This window comes from Myotis lucifugus, unplaced genomic scaffold (assembly GCF_000147115.1).
Source record: "Myotis lucifugus unplaced genomic scaffold, Myoluc2.0 scaffold_158, whole genome shotgun sequence".
Taxonomy (NCBI): Eukaryota; Metazoa; Chordata; class Mammalia; order Chiroptera; family Vespertilionidae; genus Myotis; species Myotis lucifugus.
Genome location: NW_005871206.1, coordinates 1,696,745 through 1,723,175, shown reverse-complemented (window position 1 = coordinate 1,723,175; position 26,431 = coordinate 1,696,745). Strand labels below are relative to the sequence as shown.

The 26,431-nt window shown below is 48.5% G+C and overlaps 1 protein-coding gene across 22 annotated transcripts in view; it reads right to left on the bottom strand.

The window, feature by feature from the left end:
* Positions 1-26,390, bottom strand: part of MSI2 (musashi RNA binding protein 2) — a 346,479-nt gene extending 320,089 nt beyond the window's left edge. For 6 of the 22 annotated variants that reach the window (XM_023759582.1, XM_023759581.1, XM_006095600.3 and 3 more), the window contains exons 1-4: positions 26,265-26,390; positions 25,856-25,937; positions 25,069-25,153; positions 21,071-21,112 (exon numbers count right to left, since the gene is read on the bottom strand). In XM_023759582.1, the coding sequence (XP_023615350.1) occupies positions 21,071-21,112; positions 25,069-25,153; positions 25,856-25,890 (162 nt within the window). In that variant the 5' untranslated portion in view covers positions 25,891-25,937; positions 26,265-26,390. Of the gene's footprint in view, positions 1-14,504; positions 15,325-17,535; positions 17,862-18,628; positions 18,965-19,681; positions 19,763-20,201; positions 20,280-20,885; positions 21,113-22,621; positions 23,839-24,172; positions 24,220-25,068; positions 25,154-25,855; positions 25,941-26,264 lie in introns of those variants that run through there. The other 16 variants (XR_002830919.1, XR_002830914.1, XR_002830920.1 and 13 more) reach the window with 16 other exon arrangements.
* Positions 26,391-26,431: the final 41 nt, after the last annotated feature.

Sequence of the window (26,431 nt, the reverse complement as noted above, 5' to 3'; positions counted from 1 at the left end):
ACAGCATGACCCTTCTCTTGCCCTCATCAAAGGTAGGAAGAGAAAACTGATTGTGTCCCCCAACTCCCCTGCATGCACGCAGGATGAAGAGATATTGATTCGTGTGACAAAAAGTCTCCTGCAGTATTTTTTTTTTTCTTAATAAAACCCCTCATCCATCCAAACACCTGTTCAGGAAATCGGAGCGACATGACACAAAGTACGGCGAGCCTCGCTAACTGATGGGCAACGAGCAAAGAAAACATTTCTAAAAATATAATGACGCTTGCTGGGAAAACAGGGCTCCTTTTACCCAGAAATTCTCAGGAATACCTCTTTGGGGAGACGTTCCTGTAACCGGTTTTCAACGTTCGGTTCCATACCACAGAAATCAAAACAACTACGAAGAACACAGCTTCCCAGGCACAACTGTGGGTGCCCAGATCTCCCACCAACGACTTTGTTTGAAGTCTGCTAACAGCACACAGCTATGCAGACTCTCCCCGCTCCCCTCAGTCCTGAAAAGTGTCATATCCACCCCTTAATCTTTTTTTTTCTCTCTGATTTTCAAGTACCAGGAGCAGCCCTGAGAGAATGTGGGTCAACATGAAAATGTAGAGGTGCGAACTGGCCCCCAAACAGAGCCCTGTCTGTGTCCACTGCAAACTTCTGTATTTGTGCATTTGGTTTCCTTTGGTTTGGGCCCATTTGCTAATCTATTTACTCTAAGCAGTTGGAAGAAGACAGCAAAAGAAAACAAAAACAAAGGCTTTCTTCCTAGGAGGGGAAAAAACCGGTGTCCTTGAACTCAAACAACTCTCCCTCCCTCCATACGCCTCCCTTGAAAGTTTGCTGCTCCCTAACCTTGAAAATAGAGTGTGTTCAAGGCCCTCCAGCAACCCCCTGTGCTTGGCTCCCACAGCCATGAGGAATCTTTATCTGAAAAGGCGAGTCCCAGCTGAGGGATGGGAACCATTTTTTTTAAAGTTGGAAAGAAACTTCTGAGACACTGAAGCTAATCTATGCACAGAAACCTCCCTTCCTCCTCCGAGGCTTCCAGAAAAAAGGGAGCGGGATTAAGGCAAAAGCAAACCCAAGAAATGTCACTGCTCAGCTCAGTAGCTTCGATAAATTGTTACCAACTCGCCTCCAGAGGCAAAAAGGCCGTTTTAATTCCAGCTGACTGAGGGGCGGGGGAAAGCCATCTTAACCTCTCTTCTCCCATGTGCCACAGGGCCATCCGGTCCAGCCTCTCCCCAGAGGGGGAAGAAGATGGCATCGTTATGCCCACTTCTCATGTCTCTGGTGACAAAAAAAACCCACAAAACTACAGCAGGATAATCAGGTCTCCCAAACTTAAAAACTTTCTTCTTCTCAATACCTGTCTTGTACAATATTTTAACTAAATGCTTTCTTTAAAAATTGGGGGTCACGCCGAAACCGGTTTGGCTCAGTGGATAGAGCGTCGGCCTGCGGACTGAAAGGTCCTAGGTTCGATTCCGGTCAAGGGCATGTACCTGGGTTGCGGGTACATCCCCAGTAGGGGATGTGCAGGAGGCAGCTGATGGATGTTTCTCTCTCATCGATGTTTCTAACTCTCTATCTCTCTCCCTTCCTCTCTGTAAAAAATCAATAAAATATATTAAAAAAAAATTGGGGGTCAGAGTATTTAATCTGTTACTATAGTCAAACCACACCACCCCATCTCTTCCTACCCTCCCTCCAGTTGCTTTTTCAAAAAAACAGTTTCCAGATTTCAAAGGCAGCTGTGGCTGCACAGCTACAGACGACAAAAGTGTTAAGAGAGAAACACACACACACACACACACACACACACACACACACACGTGCCCCTAACATCCATACACAGGTTTCCTTTTCGTTTGGAGACACAAATGTGAGTTCTGGGTGAGCTGCTGAACCACAAACGGTGGGGGTGGGGGACACCAGCACAGACGGGAGCCGTAAGGACAGCTGATAGGAAGGCCACCTTGGAACCTGAGGCCAAGGGGACCACTGGGGGCTGACTGGGCACTTTCATTAAAGAAGAGAAAAAAATTTGACAAGGATGGAAAGAAACCAATACTCGAACCTTGCTCAACGCTGTGGGCCTCAACTCTGCGGGCCCTTTTTTAGAATTAAAAAGGGAAGATAAATCTTGGCCCGTGCTGATCCAGAGCAATGAGCAACGGGCTCCCCTGTGGAGAGCCTCCCCACACACACTTTAATCTCCTGAAGTTGGCTATTTTTGTTGGCACCACGTCCCTCTAAGATTGTTTACAAATACAGAGCAATCGATATTCCCTAACTCGGGGGCATCCTGGAGAGAAACACAGTCCCGCTGGGCACCATGTGAAAGCACCCCATGCGTCCCCACCAACCTGCCCCCTCCACCAAGCCTGGGCCCGAGTGGCCCCCGGACTCTGGGAAAGCACCCCCAAGCCCATGCTTCCGGCGTCGCCATGTGTGTCCTCCACCCTTTGAACATCCTTCACCAATTTTGCTGACTCCGGAGCCAAATCTCTTCCCATGCTTTTTGGGGGCCTGGATTGAGTTTTGTCGTTGTTGTTATTATGTGTTGCCGTTTCAGGATTTTTTGTTTGTTTGGCTTTCGTTGGGGATCTGGAAGAGCCCATTTCTTTCCTCTTTCTCTTCATTCCTTTCTTGTGTATGTAAATATACTTTCACATGCTCTTCAAGTGGCTTATGGCTTGGCATCCATCTCAAACACATCTATAATGGATCAGGAGCCAAAATCTGCTTCTGATTATCACAGACAAATCAAGCCCCCTGAAGTGGGGGGGCAGGGGCCGAGAGGAAAAGATACGGAATCTTGAAAGGGTTGGGGACAGAAACCGCCTTCTGGGTTCTGCCAGGAGGAAGCGCTCGGGCCCCAGGGGCTGCCATTACTCACTGACCCCCCTCGGCCTTTGCTTATAAACCTCCCAGCCACTCGCTCTGGAGGGTTTGTGGGTGGAGATTCCACACCTAATGGAACCTGCTTTCTAGACACCCCCACCCCCACCCCACAGCTTGAAAGGGAGGAGAGCGGGGGTGGGGAGGGGCACCCGAGCTCCCTCTCCCCCCAGAAGGGGCCGGCCCCCACACGGAGAACACAGCTGCAGGAAGATGAAAAACATTTTATTGTTTGAAGAGTAACAGAGGGCTGCTGGACATGGGCAATTTAAAATTAAATACAACTCCCGTCACAGCCGTTTGCAGTTAAAGGTGAACACGTTGTTTTCAAAGCAAACCCTCTCGGCCAGAGGGCTGCCTGCCTCGGAGGGGCCCAGATGCCTCCTCGGTTATTAAAACTTTAATAGCGGCCACCCAACCGCCCAGTCCGGCAAGCCTCTTCCAGACAAATTTTCCCCGAAAGAAGAGCGTCTTGCCCTCTCCCTGCCCCCACAGAGCATAAAGGAGAAGCTTTTGAGGAGGTGAGTAACACCTTGTCGCTGAGGTGAAAGACTCTATTAGAAAAGCTTCAGGATTCTCAAGGAACATCTGCCTAGACCAGTGGTTCTCAACCTTCTGGCCCTTTAAATACAGTTCCTCATGTTGTGACCCAACCATAAAATTATTTTCGTTGCTACTTCATAACTGTAATGTTGCTACTGTTATGAATTGTAATGTAAATATCTGATATGCAGGCTCATCTTAGGCGACCCCTGTGAAAGGGTTGTTCGACTGCCAAAGGGGTCGCGACCCACAGGTTGAGAACCGCTGACCTAAAGTGACAGCGACGGATGCAAAACCAGAAGACAAGCTAAAATATTTCCCTTCTATACTACCGCTACCCTCCTCCCAGCTACAACACTCAGGAGGGGAAGGGGGGAAATGGGAAAATGGGGGGACGCTGTCATCAAAAATCAATTTTGAGACCTGGACACTCGTCCGACAGAAAGCAACATCCTCCAATCCCGAAAGCCAAGCTGGCCACACACGCGCTGCCCGGGCACCTGAGCAAGAAGTAGGGCCCAGGGGCAGGGGTTCTTCAGGCCTGTCCCTGTCTCCGTGCAGAACGAAACTGCCTCCAGGCAGGCCCCTCGGAGGAGCAGCAAGGCTAACACACAGAAATGTCCAGACTCCTCACACTCATCCCAGCAGTCCTTGGAACACGGGGACTGGCTGTCCAGGCTGCTTCCCTCACAGAGTCCTTTCTGGGCATTTCTAAGAGCTCCCTCTGACCTCGAGACCACCACACGCCTCCCACCCCATGTTTGAAAGCAACCCCAATCACCCCACGCAAAGACACAAAACCCCAAGGTTACAAAGCAAGGGACACCAACGTGGCCTGATACCGAGCCCTGGAGTGGCGACTTCTAGCCTCCCTGCTTTGATCTCAAAGGAAATAAAGGCAGGGACGAGAGAGCAGGGATAAATTGTCAGTGTTGATGCTCTCAGCCAGCTGCTTTGGCCTAGCTCTGCGGACATCCGAGCTGAAGACGTGTCTCCAGGTCGTTTTACCTCAACCGGGCCTCTCAGCCCCGGTTCTGGGCGCCCTTTCGTGTGCTCTCGACCCGGGCTCCCCTCGGAGTCACCCACGGGGCAGGTGTGTCGCTGGGCAGCGTTGGCAGTTGTCAGTCGGCCTGACGCTTCACTCCAGAAGGTCCTTTCTACACAAAAGCCTCACTGAGGCAGAACGGGCTCCCCTTTGATTCGCTCACCTCTCACGTGAAAGCAGCTCAGCGGCCTCCGCCCAGCACGGCTGCACGGAAATGCAGTCTGTTGGGAAACACGGCTTTTCAGGGCACTCTCTGGAAGGCGAGATCCCTGGTTGGGTTCTGCTCGAAGGAAGCGCTAAATGGAGCGGGCCGGACCTGAATCAGCCTCCGAGAACCCGGCCGGAGAGTGAGAGCAGCTGTACCCAACTGCTGGGAGAGGCAACGAGAGGAACACTGCGATTGCAAAGACAGAACAACCCACTCCATGGCCTTGGCAGCCTCTGGAGTTGGGTAGGGGAGTATTATTACCGACCCGGCAGACAAAAGGGAAAGAGAGGCCCAGGTGGGCTTGGAAGTGGCGGAGAGGCACTGCATTTCCTTATTCCGAGTTCTCTACGTGAGCCCTGCTCTCTCACGGACTACGGTGGCCTTCTGGCCTCTGGATGGACAGGATAGGTACATGTTGGACCACAAAGGAATAAACGTGGTCACATGTTCCCGTGAGATGAGCACACACAGACGCGCTGGCATCAAGCCCCTGGGAGCCTTCACACACCTCCTAGGATATTGCCAAGACCACTTCCGGGGAGGGGGGCTGTGGGGGATGTTACACTGTAGTCTCCTGCCCCTGACTCACCAGCCTATACATGGTAACAAGACCATGTGGGCACTTCCCCATGGACCCCTGGCCTGAGCAGAACTCACCCAAGGGCCTCTGGCTTAAAGAATGCTCCTCCCCAATAGCCATCTGACCAGGCCACCCCCACACTAAAACTCATGAATGGCTCTCTGGGGCCTATCACTCTAGTTCCCAAAGTAGGGTTTGGGGGGGAAAAGACTAGGACTTTTATTTGTGTTTAGCTTTTTTTTCCCCCCTTCCTTTTTAAATTATTTATGACTTATAAGGTATATAATAAGTCTATGACTTATAAGGTATATAATATTTTAGCACAGTAGTATATGTGTGTCATCTGTAAATAAAGTCTATAAGTGCACACTCAAAAAAAAGTTTACCCCCAGGGGTACATCCAAAAGTGCAGATTTCCAGCCAAAGGATTAACTTCAACCCCCTTAGCCAGGCTCATACCAAGGTGGAAGCTGGGGGTTCCGTCCACAGAGGACAAGCCAAACTTGCCTGTCCCTTTAATACCGGCCACTCAGCTGACCAAATCACCCCGCCGCTGCTCCAATCCACCCGCACACCTCAAATCCACCCACTGGGCTCCACCTCCAAGAACCCAGCCAGGCCACCATCTCCTCTCACACAGATCACTCACCGGTCCCCCCGCATCTGCCCGGGGCTCTGTAAGTCATTTTCCACATAGACTGTCAGTGATCTCTCTTCAAAACTCAAAACTGATCATTTCCCATCCCTTCTTAAATCCCCTAAGGACAAGATCAGCACAGGGCCCAGCCTCGCCTGTCCCCACCTCTCCCCCCCCCCCCCACACACAGAATGCACCCTGCTCCTCCACCCCCAGTTCACACCTGTATTCACCCTTCAAGCTCAGCCTCAACATACTTCCCCAGGAAGCCTTCCTAAAAGCCTACAGGAGACCCTGAAACAGCCAACGCATTTTTGCACCATTTATGGTAACTATTCTCCAATAATGGATCCTACAGTGAATATGTCCACTGCCCGACGCAAACCCAGGAACTGTCATCCTCATCACAGCAGATCCCAATCCCACCTTGGGGCCTGGCTGAGGATCGAAGGTCCAGAAATCGGCTGTGTGGTGAGTCTCCCTCTATGGGAAGCGCTGCCCCATCAGAGTCAGTCAGTCTGTGCAGCTCAAATGTGTTCTTGACGTGGCCCTGTCTTCGCCACGCCTTGGCTATCGTCTCAGGAACCTTCTTCAGTCAGGCCGCTATGTGACTGGTAACAGGAAAAGCAGCTCCCACATACCAAGCGCTAGACACCCCAAGGCACTGTGCTAAGCACGTATGAACACTGTTGCACGTAGTCCTTGCCACGCCCTGGTTAGGTAAATACTGTGTTATATTACCCCACTTGACAGATCGGAACATCGAGAACTAGCAAAGTGAGGTCATGTAGTAATGATTAGGTCAGAAATAAAACTCAAAGACTGCCTGCTTCCTAAGCCTATTCTCTTAAACCCGAAGCACCTCTGCTTCCCAGTACTCACCCCCTCGATCTTCCTCAGTCTACAGAAGAGGAAAGCGAGGCATGAAGCTATGCAGCAACCAGCCTGGGGTCACATTCCGTTCATCAGCACCGAGCTAAGAACCAGAAGCCGGGTCCCTCCCACCCCGCCTGGAGCACACACCCATGGTCAGCCACCCTCCCTCCTGCCCAACCACCTGTCAGAAAGAAAACCAACCCAAACCCAGAGGCCAAAGGAAGATCCTTAACGTGATCCAACCTGAGGAGAGCAGGCCACTCCTCCCCAGGGCTCCTGCCCCCTCACCGGGCCGCAGAGTTCACTGGCTCTCTGTCCTTATCCTGTCCTCCACCCTCCCCCCCAAAAGGCCGAGTCAGGCTTGGAAGCAAGGACCCCGAGGCTCAGCACAAAATGAAGCATCTCGCTGTGACCTGCCCTCACCGGGGACTCCCCTCGGACAAACTGAAATGTCACCCAATTCAGAAACCAAGGAAATGAGTCATGCCTCTCTTAGGAAGCTGAAGAAAGAAATGACCTTCAGTTACGGAGAGAGAAACTGAGGCATAGAGCAGCGGCAGCAAGCTGGTAAGGGCCCCATGCTGCTGGGAGGGAGTGGGAAATAGAGGGAGAATTTCCAGGCGCCCCTGCTCTCTCCTGTTCCTCTCTGAAGAGCTAGAAGCTGCTGCATTTCTTGAGGGGTCAGGCCCCTCATCTTTCTCTATATATATTTATTCCTTTGGCTTTTACATCAGAAACTTTCCCTCTCTCTCTCTCTCTCTCTCTCTCTCTCACACACACACACACACACACACACACACACACGCTCGAAAAGGAGCCACATTCATCAGAACAGGCTGAAGCTCCCTCATTGAGCCACGGAGGTCGAAACCAGTTCCTAATTAATATTAACCCTCCAAATCAGAGTCATGCTCAGAGAACCTGGAGGAAGAGACACAGGACGGGAGGGGAGTCGCCAATTTTCTTTTTACTTCATCTGGAAAATTAAGAGCACCGCTGATTTGAACAAGAAATCATCAAGGAAAGCAATCACAACTCCACACGGCCCGCAACTCGGTAGACTTGGCTGTGCCGCCTGCCACGTTCGCGCTGAAATTAAAACGACTGTGGCAAGAATAGCAATGATGGCACGGGTCGGTCCCTCCTCCTTCATCCCGAGAAACGTAAAAACCCTACAGAAGGTTCTGAAGGGATCAGGCAAGAGGGCCTCCTTGTTGGTCCAAATAAACCAGCAGAAAACAGGCCAGGACTCCACTGCCATCCTTCAGATGAGGGGGTCCCCAGTCCCTTTATCTCGAAGGATCATGGGGGGTTGGGGGGCAGTGGGCGTGGAACACTGAAGGGGGAAGGGGTGCCTGGAGACCCTCACTCCAAACACAACACTTATTTGCTGTTTCTGCATTAATTACAATAAACGGCTCCATAGCCTAGCGATCACCTAATGGAGCAGCAAATGTGGCTTTTTCCCTATAATTAGTCAATGCAATCTACTAGTTCCCTCCTCCAGACCAGCCCTTCCCACCCTCTGCACACTAACATCCACACACGGCCCACCCCCTTCCCAGGATCCACCTGTAATCATAATCTTGTTCCGGGCTCCCAGCAAGGCCTGGTGAACTCCACCCAGCTGACAGGAAGTAGAGGGGACTAATTTGGAAATGAACGAGATCTGGACAACTGTGGGTGTGCTAAGGCGTCTGGGCTTTCCCAGCCCTGACGGTAGATCTGAGGGTCAGGCACCGACCGACCAGGCGGGCGGCTGGACTGTGGGCATTTCCTGGAGCTCTGCCCAACTTATTCCACTCACACGACGGGGCTCATGGGTTTGCAGCTCACAATCTAAAGTCCCGTGTCCCCAAGTGAAAGGTTCTATGGAAAGGTAACGCTTGTCCCCCATCCCAGCGTTCTCCCACCCTCCCAAATATCCCCACTCGTGGTTGGGAATCTTTCATTTCCTTGGAGTTATTCCTCCTCCTAAGTATCTCCCAAACCTCTTCAACCATCCAGCCCCACACTTCCGGTCCCACCAAGTGTCAAAGGAACAAACCCACCTTCAAAGACTGTGGACACTGTCTACGGTATTTCTCTACCGTTGGAAATTCGGGTTTTGTGAAATGAAGCCCCTGACACAGCCCTAATGCATGTAGATTAAGGAAAGCCACACCCTCTTCTCATGGTCTGCTTTTCTCTACTCCATCTAAGGACTTACTAGCTAACGTCAGGCCTCCTCATCTCCAGCAAGAGCAGAACACTCTATCTTTCTCATTTTCAAGATGCAAAACCAAAACAAAACAAAAAAAACCCCTCTCTGGTTATGGGGGAAGGAATTAGCATGTTCTAAGTGTCAACGGCACCTTATTTATAGTGTCTCATTTCAAGCCCTCAACTCTGTTATCTCCATTTCTTTAGGAGTAGAATCAAAGCTCAGAACGGTTAAAACAGCTTCCTAAAGTCGCAGAGGAAGCACCAAAATTTAAAGTAGGTCCCTGGGAACCCAGAGGCTGTGCTCCTACCAAACCACATGCTTCATTCGTTACAGCACACACACATATCTCAATGCAAATTACACAGCAATCCCACCTGTTGTCTATATCCACACGTCCATACAGCCATGTGTATACATACTCTTTTGTATTTCTCAATACCTAAGAAAAATATAAGTAAGGAAGTAGATTCTAGCACTTACAGTTCTCCAACCACAGAGAAAGGCAGACGATCAGCACTTGGCCAAACTTGCCATTGGACGTCACTCTTCCTAACACTATAACTCACATCCACAGCGCTTCACGTGTGCCAGACACCCTTCCGAGCACTTTATATGTCAATTCATGTAACCCTCACAACAAACCCATGAAGGAGACTCTTATCTCCATTTTGCAGATGACAAGACTAAGGCACAGAATATTTAGATAACTTGCTCAGGGCCACACACCTGGCAAGTGGCAGGGTGAGGACTCCCACTCAGGCTGCCTGGTCCCAGAGCCCGTGCTCCAGCCCTAAACCGTGCCACCTCAACAGAAAGGAAGAAAAATGATGAAGTCGGTGATTGGATGCAAGCAGGAGGATGGGGTGGGATCAGGACTACCTCTGGAGATTTTCTTTTCCCTTATTTTCAGGCCCCAAACTGAATGACAGCGGCTCATTCACATGATGGTTTTGTGATTTCTCTATCACCAACAATTGTTCACTTCAAGCTCTCCTGTCAATATCTGAGCCGACAGTCCCCAAGACCGGAAGAGCTGGTCTCTAGGCAGCTTTTCAAGGCTCTGCACAGAGAGAGATGTCTGAGGATTCTCGAGTTCAAACCCACAATGCACTTCCCCCGACACGTGGGGTTTCGGTTGGATGCCCTGAAAAACGGTCATTTCCCATGAACACAGTCAGTCCTCCTGGGACGCCCAGGGGGGTCTGATGGTCCTCTCTCCGTCATCTCCTTGCAGCCTGGAGAAGAACTCGGCCGACTGTCTCCACGGCACCTTCTGATCTGAGCCGCTGGGGTCGCGCTGAAGAGGGGCAGCTGGGAGAGCTCGCCCTGCGGCTGCGCGGGCTCTGAGCAAACAGGATGATGTGGTGATAACATGCTAACGTGGCAGCGTGCCAAACACAAGCCACCCAGGCAGGACTTGTGCTCAAAAGAACTTTAATTGAATTCTTTCAGCAAGTGCAGCAGAAAAATTCATAATGAGGTCCTCCTCCCGGCCCCCCACCCCCGACTACGTCTACAGTCGTGTGGATCCAGTGAAGAAACACTCCTAACGAGGACCCGGGACGTGTGTGGACGTTAACGTGAACACCCTGCACTGCGGGGAAAAACAATGATCAACCCGTGGATTTTTATTTTCCCAGCCATGTGAGTAAGGCACTCTGCCATCATCAGCTTTACTACCCCTATTAGTATAGGAAAACAAGTTCTGAACCTGGCTCCCCGGTGAAAAACGCGGTATGTGCATAATTAAAATTATACTTGTAAAATTCAAACACACTTTAATTTCCTAAGGGCCCCCAATCAAGTCAGAAGTTCCTACTAAAACCAATTGTCTGCTTGGAAAACAGAAGAGGAAACGCGCACACGCAGCGGGCGCGTGGAGAGCCACCGCCCAGTGCTTTCCTAGGTTCGAGCATCCTCATCCGCTCCTTTTTTCCCAGGTGGAACAGACGGCGAACCTACTGGTTGGTTTTTAAGTGTGATGTGTGTGAGCGTAAACATTTTTGTTTGTTTGTTTGCCTTTAGCTACAAAAATGACAGATTTGAGAGCTCTCCCAGAGGGAACTGAGTTGAAAAGGATTTTTACCAAAAAGATATGCATCAATAAATGCACACTGTCTTTCTAGCCACCCACCCCTCCCCTGGTCCTAGCTGACTTTTTTCTCTTAAGGTCTCACGGCAGTTTTAAACACTTGCCCATTACTATTGAGAATGCGCACTCCAAAGCCATGAGAAGGAATAAAGTGGAAGACGGCAGCCTCGTTGCTAGAACATGGAGCCAGGTATTCCCAAGGCCCCTCTGCAGTGAAGCGGCAATCAATGCCCAGGTTTCTCACCTCCTTGCCAGGTTACCTACCCGAAATGTGGCAGCTTTTCTGGAGTAACTGAAAATTCTTGCACAAGAGCAACACGGAAACAGGGAATAGTCTCCAAGGTACTAAAATATTTAAGAAGCCGTTGTTGCGATGTTTCATTTATACCATCAATATGAAATGCTATCAGGCTAGGGCCTTAAAAAAGAAAAAGACACTGTTCACCCACGGGTTTTCTCTTCCCACCTCCCAGGAATCCGTTTCAGAGATGAGGCTATTGACTTTTCGCACTCTTGGCTTTGGTGTTCCAGCAGCGCCCAGCTCTGCGAGCTCAGCTTCCCAGGCCACCCACCCCAGCTCCAGCAAAGTACCTGGAAGGTAAAACAAACAGCCTCTCCATTTAAAACTTTACTTTTCAGGAGGTGGGAACAGATGAAGAATATTGTAGCAAACTGAGCAGGGTTTGGTGTGAAAACTGTCATCAGAAGAGTGAGGAACAAAGGGCGAGCACGCAAAAACACGCAGGCACCCCCCCCCCCCCCGGTGCACGCAAAAACACGCAGCCGCCCATGCATCCGTGCAGGGGAACTTCTCCTTCCAGGGCTCCTGGTCCCCCTCCCACCAGAGCGGTCCCCTCGCTAATGTCACTCAGCTTCACGCTTGGCGACAGTAGGTCTTTCTGCTCTCTGTTCCTGCAGCCAGCCCGAAGACGGAAAAGAAAAAACTTTGATAGGGCCTCTCTTCTCACTCTTACCCCTCTCCTCCAGTTTCTTCTCTTTGGTTCTTTATTTAAAATCCACTACACACACAAACCATGCTCTGAAAGTCATTTACAACACGCCAGCTTAAAAAATAAAAAATAAAAAAATAAAGGAGCTAGTGATTGCAAACGGCCCGTCTATTTGCAATCGCCCAAAGAGAATAATTCATTTCGGTGGAGGATACGGCTGAAGCGCTGAATACATTCCAACACTGTTTTCTGCCCTTCAAAACAATAAAAATGTAAAAGCCCAGACGAAAGAAGGCCTGAGGTGGCAGGAATGAGACTCTCTTGACCCCTGAGGAATTTATTCTCCTGGATCTTCTAAAGCACTCTCTCCCCAGAATGCATCATCAAGACCATTTTATTAGATTTTTCTAAACCCTTGAAATTGTCACATAATTGAAACAGAAACAGCAATTTAGAGCTCTGAATGGATTTCTTAAAAAGAAGACGCTCCCTTGCCCGCTCTCACCCCTAACCTAAATTTAAGGCCCTCACACACAAAGCCCCATTTATCTTTTTAAATCCTCCCCTACCATAAAAGTTACACATTCCCCTGATGCCTTAGATTTCAGGACATTGGGGAGAAACTCATCCCAGACAACAGGCTAAAAAAAGAATCCATTAGCATTAACTTGCCTGTCACAGCCAGTGACAAATAAATGAATGTGATGCTTTCAGATCCCTCATTGGTGGACCTGCCCCCAGGCAGATAAAGACCAAGACTGGGAGAGCGAAGGCTCAGGGGGAGACCTCTCACACAGCGGTGTCTTAGCTGTCCCCGAGCTGCGCCCCAGGACTTCGCTCTCAGAGGCAGCAAAAACACAGCATCAGATATGGAAAAGGAAATGAATTCCCAGTGCCCACTGAGCATCCCCAAGATAAAGGATGCAAGCCGTCTCCCCTTTGAGAGCCAGGACCCCAGGAGCAGGCCAACCCACCGACACAGGCGGTTCTGTCATCATCCCTAGAAAGCAGCAACAGTACCACTCGACCCATAGGCTCCTGGGTAAGGGCCTCCTGTGATCTGGGCAGTGCCATCTGAACCTACTATGTGCAGATATCACCCGAGGCCCTCCATGTAATCTCCCTAACAATTCTACAATGTAGGTACTGTTTAAAAGCCCCATTTTATAGGTGAAGAAATGGAGGCAAAAACAAAAACAAAAAACATTACGTGATTTGTCCAAAATTCCATAGCTACTATAAGGACATTTAACTATGCGAATCAGGTTTTTATAAAACAGGCAACAGAAGCCAACCTAAAGCTTCCTGGCCAAATTTTCTTCCTTGGCCTGAGCACTTTACAGCAGTCAGGCAAACTCCAAGAACCTAAAATCCACCCAGTCGTGTTGGATGTAGCCCCCCACCCCTAGCAGAGGGGCTTAGAGGTTAAGGGAGGCAGGACACAGAATTCAGATGGCCCAAACACCAACCCTGATCCTTGCTAGTTCTATGGCCCCAGGAAAGCTGCGTACCTCACTAGGCCTCAGTTTATCCATCTGTCAAGTGGAGACTGTTGTAAGGGTGAAATGAAAGGAGATTACGTATACAGAGGCTCAGCACGGTGCCTCGAACACACTGACTCACAATAAGCAACAGCCATCATTTTGAGTTAGAATTTTTCTTTTGGGTTATTCAAGGTCGCAAAGCTAAAATAGAGAAGGATGGCATCCAGGAGCCCAACCTGGAAAATAACTTTCCAGCTTGGGAGCCTGATGCTATCTACCCTTGAGAGAGAGGGAGAGTGGGAACACCTTGTTGCATTTGGAATGCCTATTCCGGATGGACCAACCACCCTAGGCTGCCATGTACCACGGGGTGCTCAGTCCTCAGACCACAAGTGCTCACTCCTCTCACCCCACACAGAAAGCAGAGGGTGCAATTCCAAAGCCTCCTGCTCATCACAGGCAGCCACTCAGCCCCAGGTAACGCCAGGCAGACACCACGTATGCAGTCCCAGGTCAGGCTGCTCCGAGCCACGGGGCACGTGCACTCACGTCATGTAGACAACCTGTGATTTCCATACCAAGGAGTGACATCTCACTGCCTACATCCGGGAAGGTCACGAGCACAGCTTGGACAAGGACAGAGTACTGAACTTTAGAATTTTGTCTGCATCGCGGCATCTTGTTAAGGAGGTGGAGAGGAAGATGGAGACATGAGAATGACAGAGCTTTTTTGTAGCTGCCACACACCCCAAAGAGCAGGGGTGGTAGCTGCCAAGAACATCACTCCCAAAGAAGGGTCAACAGCCAGGGCGAATGCGCTATGAATTTCGCTGACGGCACAAGCCCAGGACGAGAAACTCTCGGCAAAACTGCATCGGCCACAGTCCTAGGTGTGACCCCAGCTTCTAGATTGGCCCCAAAGAGCTCCTAACGTGGTACGGGGCATCCCGGGGATCCCGCACACACACAGGGGGCTCCCGGCACCTACCAAGTAAAGCACAAACTCGTTTGCTTTGCCCGGCATTCAAGGCCTTCCACAGCCTGGCCCCAGCCTCCTCTCCATACCTCACCCGGGAGCATTCTGCAGCACACACCCTCTGCGACAGAGAGCCGCACGCCCAGACCTCTCCTGGCCCCTGGTAGGAAAACTGCATTCCTGCCATTCTTCCTTCCTACCTGTTCTACGGGATCTGGGGCAAAGAGCACCTCTTCCAAGAAGCTGTTTGCACTCCTCCTTCCTCTAAATGCTGTTCCTACCTTTCTTACTGTGCTCCGTGCGTCCTCTCCTGCAACACAGGCCCCTCCTCCCAGCAGGGAGGTAAGACCCCTGAAGACAAGAACGGTGTCTCCTGTGTCTGCTGCATTCATTCTATCTAAATGGAGACCCAAGATGTGCAAAAGAGCAGTATTCAAAGCGAAGGGTTTCTTACTAGTAAAATATGCTTGTACCTTTAGAGTTTATTGCCCAGTGGAGGCAATAAGGCATGAACCTAAATAACCATAAACTCAGAATGAAGCGCCTACCACAGTCCCTGGTGTGGAACATGATAAATAATAATGGAATACTCAAAGTGGCAAATGACTGTACGAAAACATCTGGTCCAGCCCCACCCCTTCCATCACTCTCGCCCCGCATAGGTTTTCACACCCACTGGCACGTTATGTGCTTGTCCATTTACTCACTGCTAACTTGACCCACTAGGAGTGAAAGCCCATGAGGGCAGGGACTCTGTCTTACTCTCCACACTGTCCCCAGAACCGCACGCAGGGCCTGGCACACAGTACGTGTTCAATAACGTTTGGTGAGCAGATGAATGAGTGAGTGCCTAGCACAATGCCTAATGGATGTTTTTGCTAACCTATGATGGTCGAAAGGGTTATAACCAAAGAATAGGTAAAGAGCTGTGGAAATCCAGAGGAAGAAGTATGGTGTCCACGAGGGAGGGAGCAGGGATGGCTGTGCGGAAGAGGTAACGATTAGGTTGGGCTTTGCAAGGGGGTCTGTTTTTGACAGTAGAGAGAAGGAAGGGCAGAGCAGATGGGATCCACAAAAGGACAGCTATTCGGAGAAGGGAGACACTCAGTTTCAAGGCAGCAGAAGGTGGATGAGTCAGGGAAATAAGCTGAAAGAAGACCCCGCCCCTCCCCGCGGACAGATACTGAAGGACGTTCCCTATTAGGCTAAAAAGTTCAGACTGTTCGCTGGGCACCAGGAAGCCATGGAGGGTGTCCTGAACCCACCAAAGCGGGCACACACAGAGTCAGCAATGAGAAACAATTAAACGAGCTCTTAAGAAATAGATACTCCGGATCAAACAAGAGGCCAGAGATGATGAGCTGCATCTCCCTGTGTGTTCTCAGCACTTTCGGCCAAAGAATGTTTGGGTTTAAAAATACAAAACAGGACAAGAAGAAGGGGTGCTGCCTCAAGGGGCACCCAAGAGGGTCAGCTGGCTCCTCAGAGAGTGCCTTCCTCCTCCTCCTCCTCCTCCCTTCATGGGGGACAGGGATTCTCACCCGTCTGCCAAACTCTCTGACACAGAACACAGGAGAACGACCTTAACACTGAAACGAGAGCACGTGAGGAAAGGCAGAATCCGGGAAAGGACATTTGTAGGACGAGATGCCCCTCCCCCTGAGCTGACACCTGCTGCTGGCAGGAACGCAGGAAGGAGCTGCCGTCCCCGACAAGAAAGAGGCTAAGCCACTAACCCCCGGGGTCCTGGCAGTGTGGACACGGGCTGCAGACACACCGCCACCTCCCCCCACTGGGAACCAGAAACCCACCCTAGGTCTGTTAACTGTGGCTGCCCAGATGACAGCTGCAGATCCTCCAAGATGGTAAGACGCTCGCATGACCCGACCCACAGCAGTGGGGAAGGCCAGATGCCGAAAACTCACCCCTCGCCCTTGAGAAGCTGCCAAGAAACCGCTCCCCCGGAACAGGAGGTGCGGAACAGGAGGTGCGCGTGGAAAACGCCCGTGCTGCGCTGCACCCATCTGGATGCCTGCTCAACAGAACCTTCCTGGGAACAGAAAAACCTGCCTTCCAGCTCAGCCTTGCCGCAACGTAGCCGTGTGACCGGGCAGCGAACAGAACTTCCCTGGGTGGCAGCTGCCTCCACTGTGAAGAAGGCAGGCGGGGTTCCACTCACGCGCTTAACAGTTACCAACCGCCAAACAGCAACAGCCCCCTGCCATCAGGGGGCTTACGTTCCCATTAAGAATTTTCTTAGGGCATTTTCACCATCATATTTTTTTTTTTATTTCACAAAAATAATTCAATTAATAATACTATCAGCAGACATTTTTGCCAGGTGCCAGACAGAAACTTGCCGCATTCACCTTGGAAACAGCACCAGGTGAAGCGCTACACGGTCCCTGTTTTAAAGAGAAGGAAACCAGGGCTAGAAGGGGCGTAGGTAACGCGCCTGGGTCACCAGCTGCAACAGAAGGCAACTGGGAAAGGTTATGGCCTCTAAGACTTAAGGAGCAAAATGGCAACAGGGGGGAAAACTTTCTTATACACAAGGATAATGAGGGCAGACAGAGCTATGCCCAGACTCACTCTTGCTGCAAGATCCTAGGCAGTCTCTTGGTTTGTCCTACAAGAAAAAGAACCCAGCACATCAGTCCAAAGGGACGGAGGCCGCCAGCACATCAGTCCAAAGGGACGGAAGGATATGTGACATGATTGATCCCAATCATCTCCGTTTCTCCAACGGCTTCAAATTAAGTCATCTTTTTAGAGTAGCATGACCATTTTAATTTTTAAAAAGATAGAGGGGGAAACTCTTACATATTTCACAAAATGAAATGATCATCTGGAGAAATAGGAAGATACAGAACAGACCCATCTTCTTCTGATCAAAATGCACTTCACTAATTAGCGGCCACTAGTCTCTGAAGAGTCGCCCGACTGGTTAATAAAGCCCCATCGCACTTCACTTGAGACCGTGAACATTTACATCGCAAAGGGGATAAATGAACGGCGGGATTCAAAACTCCTCCTTCGGTCGCTCGTTAAAATTGTGGTCAAAACAGGTTTTTATTTATGTGATACATTAAAGAATATTATGACAGTACTAATACGAAATCTGTTCTTCACTGCCAGGGATTTTCTTTCATCTTAAGTTACAGTTTCTTTCCACTGGTCTTGTTTTAACACCTCCACGGAATATTTCTCTGGCGAGTGTCAGTAAGGAGGGGCGGCCAGAAAGCACTGAAATGAATTGTAACCGAAACACACGCTGACATATCATCTACAAGCTCCTCACCCAGTCGACGAGGAGGGGCACAGCTCACCTTGCCCCTGGGACCTTAACACGCACACGCAGAAGTTTTACTGAAGGGAGATAAACAAGAAATAAATAAGTCTTGACTTAAAGTTCTCTATTCCTGCCAGCGGGTTTTGGCCTCCAACATGAATGAGTCTGAAATCCCCGTGGCTGGGCTCAGATTCTATCAGAAAATAACGGTGGACAAGGAAGGTGCTTTCTCCCCACCCTGTCCCGACTCCCAACCACCCCACACCTCGCCATTTCCCCAGCTGCCTCCCTGGGGTTGAGCAACTCCAGAACCATCTGAAAAGATGCCCCGGGGGTCAGATGGAGAGCTGCTAGCAGACAGTGCCACACAACGGGATGATATCATCGGGGTTGGGCTAATCACCCAACCACGGCACCTCAAAGTCCTGAGATGCTGGCTGTGGTTCTGCCCCTCACAGCCTGGTGACCACTCTGACACCTCCTGCCCCTAACAGAGAGGGGATACAACACTACCCCTCCCCAGGCCAGCGCACTGGGAGAGGGCCCAGCATGGAGGTTGCCTGGGTGGGTTCCCTGGTAATACTTCTCAACCCACGTGCACTGGGGTTTCCTCATCTATAAAAGAGAGATAGTGCTACTATCCACCTCACAGGACAGAGGTGAAGACAAAATGAGTTACTATACATAATGTCCCTCCACCGTGCCTGGCACTTCAATGCATATCGTTATTATTATTACCAGCCCTCTCACTGAATTGGGGTGAGGGGCTAATTAAAATAACAGTAAAAACAGCAGGTAACACATAGGTATTACACTGCACCGGGTCTTTTTTTAAGTACTTTACCTTTATTAATTTATTTAATCCACACAAAAACTCAACAAGATGGGGAAACTGAGGTGCAGGGAAGTTCAATGATTTGCCCAAATTCATACAGCTGATGAGTGGCGCAGCCGGGATCGAGTCAGGCTGTCCAGCTTGATAATATCAATAACAAAAATGATTAAACCAACAATAATGGTGGTGGTGGTGGTGGTGGTGGTGATGAGTTACGAGGCCCTCACCCTGTGCCAGGCTTTTATTCTTCGCAACAACCTTCTGAGGGAGATACTGTCATCACTTCCATTTTACAGATGAGCAAACTGAGACTGAGAGAAGGCAATTTGCTCAATGTCGCTGGACCTGAGATTCAGATGGAGATAACGGATAGGAAAGTCCTTTGTAAAGTGTGTCATAAAAAACAAGGTATTGTTATAAAATCCCTAGAATCCCATGGAAAGATGTCCTTCCCCAACTGGTTTCTTCACATCTAAGTGTGACATTCACCTAAAACATCCCAGGCTCCGGGTTGGCGGGGGCAGGAGGGGGGGGCGGGGGGGCGGATAGGTGTGTGTACATGCTGACAAGTTTAAGAAATATCCTGTCTCGTGTTCAAGTTGAATGCATCATTGAAAAACCAAATGCCATGATATAGTAAAATGAAACATGCCCTAGCTTATGTGGCTCAGTTGATTGAGCGTCATCCCATGCCCCAACAGATCACCGGTTTGATTCTCAGTCAGGGCGCATGCCCAGGTTGTGGATTCAATGAGAAGCAACCAATCCACCTATCTCTCTCACATTGATGTTCCTTTCTCTCCCCCTCTCACTTCCTCTCTCTAAAATCAATAAAAACATCTTTTAAAAAGTCTCGGTCTTTAAGAAGCATTTAAAATTGCTAAATCCTTCATCTAATTAAAAAATATATCTATATATACTGCCTTCTTGTAAAAAAAAAATGGGGGGAGAAGCAAGTGGGAGGAGAAAACAAGTCAAACCCATGGTTTGACCAAGTCAGGGATTTTTCCAGTTTCCCTCTAGAGTAATCTGACCCCAGTTCTGGGTGATCAAATGACTAACCTGGAAATTTGAAGATTCATACTTAGGGAAGAAACAGCAATTCTCCCAAACCCAGGAAATGCTGCTTATTCTGGAAGCCTTCTGCAATGTCAAGGGTCACCCAGAGTTCAGAAAGCAACTTTTAAGCAGTTCAGACAGTCCCAAAGTTCGTGCTCAGTACAGAAATAATCGAACTGCTTTGGCTCATTAATTCCTTTTATTCGCTTAACATTAGAAAAAAAATGCCTTAAAAAAAGTATTTCACTCTATTTACTTAAGGGATTTGTGCTTTCTTAGATAGAAAGGAAGAAAAGTAAGAAAAAAAGGAAAAAGAAGAAAGGGAGGGAGGGAGGGAGAGAATCGCATGGCAGAATCAGACCTGAAATTCTCAAAATACCAGCCATAATTCCAACTTTTTCTTCACTAACGTGCAAAACCACTCCTCCCTGTAACACAATCACAAGGTTCCACTCTGGGAGACCGAGCTTAAAGAAATAAACTGAGTTTGCTAAAGCCACAGCCCGTTTTCTTTACGACCTACAATCAGAAGCTTCACCTTTTCCCCTTTCCTTAAAGAATGCCAAGGCCACAAGGTGCAGATAAAGTCTTTCTTCCAATGCTATACAGGAAAGAAAAAAAGTTTAATGCAAAAGTGCAAATTTCAAGGTAAGCCATAAGCCCTTCACGTTTCACCTCAGGCTCGGGCAGCTGTGTTCCCACAGCCACACCTGGCAAGCTCCGTGAAAACTCCTAGCGACACACTTCTGAAAAAGCCAAGGCCTATCTCAAGCCTTTGAGCAAGTCTTGTAGTACCACTCGGACAAGCTTACAACATTTGCAGGGCTTCTCCGCCCAGGCACCAGCACTTGCAAGAGCAGGAGCGGAGCGGGTTTCAAGTGTGCCCTTATTTATCCAACCAACCCGAAAGCCAGGCATCCACAGACTCCCCAGTCGGATTTAGGGCTTTATGGGTCGACGAAGTTGTTTTTCCAAGAGAGGACAAGCTGCTAAAATTCTCCTCCTCTCCATAAACTCCAAGTTGTAAGGCCTCAAAAGAGTACCCTCCAAAAAGGGTCACAAGGAAATGTCCAACTTTTCCTGATATGATCTTGGCAGTGCTTAAAAAATAAATAGAACACGTGCATAGATATTGCACCAGACGGAGCTGTGTCCTCCCCCTAAGGATCAGGCTTGTCCCTGCCCTGGCTGTACGCTCATAACCCACCTCCGGGTGGCTGACTTGCAGACGCAGGTTATCTCCAAGCGCCTGGCCTCTCATAGCCACGTGCCGTCACCAGGAAGTGCGTGCACCAGGATTCAGTGCTGCATTGCCAGAGCTGTGTTTGAAACCTGGAATCCTTGGCAACTGTGTCTGAGTGCTACAATCCTATTGCCAGTTCTCCTACTTACCTTGGGTTGCGCTCGACGAGGAAATGCAACCTTGGGGTCAATCTAGGAGAAAATGGAAAAGTGGGAGTCAATTGCAATACTTTCAGGAGAGGGAAAAAAATTATGATTAATCACCTAATTATTAATCACTCATTTCTCAGGCTTTGAACCCAGCTTTTAGTAACATCTCGGGCAATCCAGAAAAGTTTTTTAAACTTGGATCCAGACATAATGGTTTCTCCCCAAAAATGTAATAAACATAGCTAGCCTTTCTGAAATGTCCTACCATGTTACTCGATGTGTGATATTGTTAATGAACCAGATCTCATGGATTCTTATGTAGGCCAGGGCCTACAGACACTGAATCATACAGAGACTGAATGCATCGATCTAATCTGCAATGCATGGCTGGGAGAAAAAGATGGGAACATAATCACTGAAAAAAATCATAGCCTGAAAATTAAATGTAAGAATCTTCCAGCAGTAGCTGGATGGCATTTCTTCTCCCCGGTGAGAACTCAACAACACAGGAGGGGAAGGGGATTCCAAAAATTTTGAAAATCAATGACATCCAAAAACACTCCATAGACATCCAACGCAATACTCTGCTTGAATTAATTCACACGTTTTTGCAAAAGTTATCTAAAATTAATCAAAGGGATAGTTTATTCTGTAGTTATATCTCAAAAGAAAACAGGTAGTAAAAGCTATGGAGCCTGACTTGGTTCTTAAAAATAATAATAATATTAAAATAAAGGAAACACATGAGCTAACATCCACCTGGATTTTAAAAATTACAGAGGGGTTAAAAAAAAAATCTATAAGCAACCTAAACCCAAATAAACATCATCAAGGGGAGAGGGTAAAAATAATTTTACTAAAAAAAGAAATGAGAATGTAGCATAACAATCAGGGTATTCTCTTGCCCTAACCCCAATCCCAGTGGGAAAACATCCTCAACCCTAGATTAGACCACTGACAGAACACGAGTCTCAATCAGGGACTGGCTTTAAAATTCAAACAATTCCCACGGAAGCATTTGAATCTAGTAGGCTGGGGAAAAGGTGATGAATAGAAAATATGGGTAGGGAAGGAATAAAAAAAGATTCCCAACGTTGATTTTCATTAGATTTCTAAATGTCATGAGTCACTGGGTGAAATCCAATGGGGAGAGTGGCATGAATGTTGCTACCACGTAGTTATTTACAGGCTTTGCCTCTCAGATTAAGATTCCCCCCCCTTTTAAAATGTAAATCTGAACCTTCATTTCAGTTCTGCCAGGGGGTTAAATAAATAAATAAGAGTAATGCTCTGGGAGAAAGCACAGAGGGAGGAAAAGCACACGACAGCTCATTCTTGTTCGCAGACTTCGCATCCCTTAGGACCCCGGCGGGTACGACATACAAAGACCTACCACTTTTATTAAAGTGGTTTAAAGACCTAACAAAAGTCTGCAGCGTGTTTGTTTTCTACCTTTCAACATCACCTGAGAAATGAGAGATTAGTTTTCAAACACTAAAAGAGAGAAATCTCTGATCTAGGAAACTATCCTTTCATCAAGATTAACATTACCGCATCTACAGGTGTATTCAGCGCTGACTAGAGCTGTCTACGAGAGAAATACAACAGGTGTGGATTTCCATTCTGTTGACCCAGCGTAAGACAGATACGTCTCTTCTCTTCGTAAACACTCTCAAAGTCTTTTTTTTTTTTTTTTTAGCTGACAGGCACACAATTGCAATAATAAGTCATCTTGTTTGTCGGGTAAAAGGTGAGGGACGTGTTAGGGAAGAGGCCAGGAGCTGGAGGGGGCTGGGAGTAGGGAAGAATGGAGCACTAAACAAAAATATCTAAAATTACAAAACTCAAAGCCAATTCGGAATTCCTGCATTGGATGTCGCGATTACAGCGTGAGTTCCACAATGAGAGTTCTCCGGTGTGCTGAGATCTCCAAGGGAGAGGACAGGTCAAGGTAAGCATGGCAAATCCCAACCTTTTGCACATCCCTGTCAACTATTTTTTTAACACGAACAAAAAAGAAAACTACCAAAAATTAAAACATTAGTTAGTTAGGTTCAGCTCTACTTACTGTAGCTACAAATCCTCTAGGAAAGGACTAGGGTACTATTTTGGATGTGAATGGCCATTACCTAAACAAAGCTTTTAAGGTAACGGTAAACAAGATCCTCTGTTTCCATGTCAATAAACCAACCGCTTCTGCCTCCTGCACTGAACGGTTGAAACAAAGTCAAAAGCTATGTTATACTAAATCATAGGAACTAAAACACGTCTACACACAATTAGGGAGGGGAAACTGCAGGCTTTGCACCTGATAGTGAGGGATATGACCCACCAGCTACTGTAGAAACCAAATACTCCTTCGCCTACCCAGGGTGGGGAGAGGGAATGGATAATACATTCCCGAATTTGCTTTGAAATATTTGCCCTCTAATTTTACTAGCTTTCTGAAATGTCTAGCCAAAAATCAAAGAGTAAAATAATTCTTCAAATATCCATTATCATCCTACAAACGACCGTCCCTGAAATTATATGACCTAAAAGGACCAAAAGGCTGGGCCAGGGGCTATGACAAATCCAGTACAATTGAGTGTGTGGAGTCTTATCCAAAGAGGGTAAATTTGCAGTCATTGCAGGCACACCAAAAGTGGCCAGGTTTTTGTCTTATTTTTCTTTTATTTAATGTTAAAGTCCAAAGGGACTTGGAGCCCTGGCCGGTTTGGCTCAGTGGATAGAGCGTCAGCCTCCGGACTGAAGGGTCCCGGGCTCGATTCCGATCAAGTGCATCTGCCCGGGTTGTGGGCTCGATCCCCAGTGTGGGGCTTGCAGGAAGCAGCTGATCTCTCTCATCACTGATGTTTCTATTTCTCTCTCCCTCTCCCTTCCTCTCTGAAATCAATAAAAAAATTTTTTTTTTAAAAAGGGACTTGGAATATCATCTCGGTTCCACTCCTTTATTTTAGAGAAGAGGAAAGTGAGGCCTGAGGCAGAGAACAACTTCCCAAAGTTTGAAAGGGGCAGCTGGGACTAGAACCCAACCCCTTGCCTTGTCCCACTACCAGAGAAGTGAGTCCCAAGTAGCCCAGCACTGCATCCCAATGTCACCTCAGGTCCCCTGCTTTGGCAAGATGTATAAAAACTGTGGGAAAATTCTAGAAGATATAAAGGGAAGGGAGGTGAGCACAGAGCCAACACAAGGGTCTAAATAAAACATTACACATACATACACACATACCCCATTAAATGAATTATTCTATACTGATACTCTTTCTTCCCTTCCTCTTCTGACCTCTACCTAGAGACTTCCCCGCCCCTCAACACCAGGCTTCAAAACCTCCTAAATGCTATAAAAGTACCCACACTCAGAATAAAGAATCTGAGAAAGAAAAGGAAAAAAACAAATCACTTGGAAACCCAAGGCCTTATCAGCCTTAGATTTCACGCCATCTGGAGTCAGCCCCTGGATGCCCAGTTTGGCCCTGGGAGCGGCTCCTTTCCTTCTCAAACCCCATTCCAAAACCAAAGTGCCCCAGGAGGAACCTGTTGCCTGGACCTGGATTAACGCCCCCTGGATTCTTCCTGGCCCCTGGCCCCCTGAGCCAGGAAGCAGGCTGTGCCCTCTGAAAGCCAGTTCCCACAGCCACAGTTGGTTAAGCGTGCTGTATGCTCCCTCTCTGCTCCCTCGGCTGACAAAGAAAAGTTGCCTTTGCTCAGTGGTGGAGTTTCTTTGCAGGGTCCCTTGGCCCTGAAAATAGCACCACCCCCCCCTCCAATGGACCCCTCCCCCGAGTCTAGCCTTGGCAGCCACTGGGACAGGCTCTAAAAAGAAAACCCCAAGCCCAGCGATGGTAGCAAACTTCAGTGCCAATTCGCAAGCTCTGCTTAAAAGTACCTGGCTCTCAGCACAGAAGCAAAAGAAGGCACTGTCCCTTTAAGTGGGGCTGTCAATGCTCAGATTGGTCCTGAAAAGGGGCAAACAACAACAAGGAAAAGCAACCTACCGTCTTGGAATCTAACTCATGGTGGGGCTGACCTAATACTTTATCTACACTTGCTGGGTCTGCGAACGTGACGAAACCGAAGCCTCTGAAATGAGACAAAGAGGGAGAAAAACAAACAAGAAAATGTGACACCATTGAAAGCAACAGGGAGTGAGCCCTACTGCAGAATGGGGAGCAAAAGTTCCCCCGCGCCCCCCACAGTCCGCCTCCAATCGCCCTCGGGTCTACAGCCCTCCACCTCGCCAGAAACGACACCAAGGTTAATGGGGGAAGTGGACGGGGGCAGGGCTAGTGGAGGTAACTTGGAAAAAGCTGGTGTCTCCACTCTTTCGCCACCTCAGTTTCCTCTCCTCCTCCTCCTCCCCTTTCCTTTCTCAACGCTTTGTTTTATTCCGATGAAAACCCGGCACTTAGGAGAGATTCATCCAGCTCCCTAACAGGGGTTTAAGAGTTTGGGGAGCTGGGAGTGGGAAGAAGCATTTAAAAAAAAAAAAAACTACGTGGAAAGTGAATGAAGCTGAATGTCATTTTAAACAGGAGAAAAAGAAGCGTCGGGGAAATGACTTAAAGACGGAGAGCTGGGGATCTCTATAACCAGACAGAGTTCAAGCCCCAATTTACAATAACCTTTGAGGTTATGGGGACGGGGGTGGAATAGAGCAACGTTCGAAACCAGCCACATGCCTGAGCCCCATTCTAAATCCGCTTAGCTACTTAAGACGCCTCCAAAAATAACACTTAAACTTTGTTCTAAAATAAAGGCAAAATCCAGAAGGGAATGGTTTACCTGGAGCGTTTCGTAGTGGGATCTCTCATGACCATACATTCTCTAATTTCTCCAAATTTGCTAAAATAGTCTCTAAGGCTATCTGTAGAGAGAGAAAGAGAGAGATGGGGGTGGGGGGAGAAGGTGTGGGGGAAAAAAGCAATGCAAATTTTGATCAAGGACAAAAACCAAAAGTAGTTTTCTGTTGTTATTCTGTTTTGTTTTTGCGTTTTTTGCACACGCGGGGGAAATTCGGCAACAGAGGTCGCATAGAGGGCTCAGAAAGGATTTGCTATTTAAAAAAATAACCTTGCACAGGAGAAGTGGGGAGCCAATGGCGGGGGGGGGGGTGCTCCTACACTGGGATAACAAAGAGCAATAAAGAAGCCAAGAAGGGGGGGACCCAGGCGTCCCCCCCTCCCTCCCTTACCTGGGAGGTCTGCCAGCTCAGTCCACCGATAAACATTTTACTAGAGGGAGAAAACATAACAGAAGTGAGCACCGATGTCAGATCGGGCATTTTTGACGTGTAACTTACAAAAGCTAAAAGGAAAGCGGGGGGGAGCGTTCAAGCAGAGCTGGGAGGTGGGGTGGGGG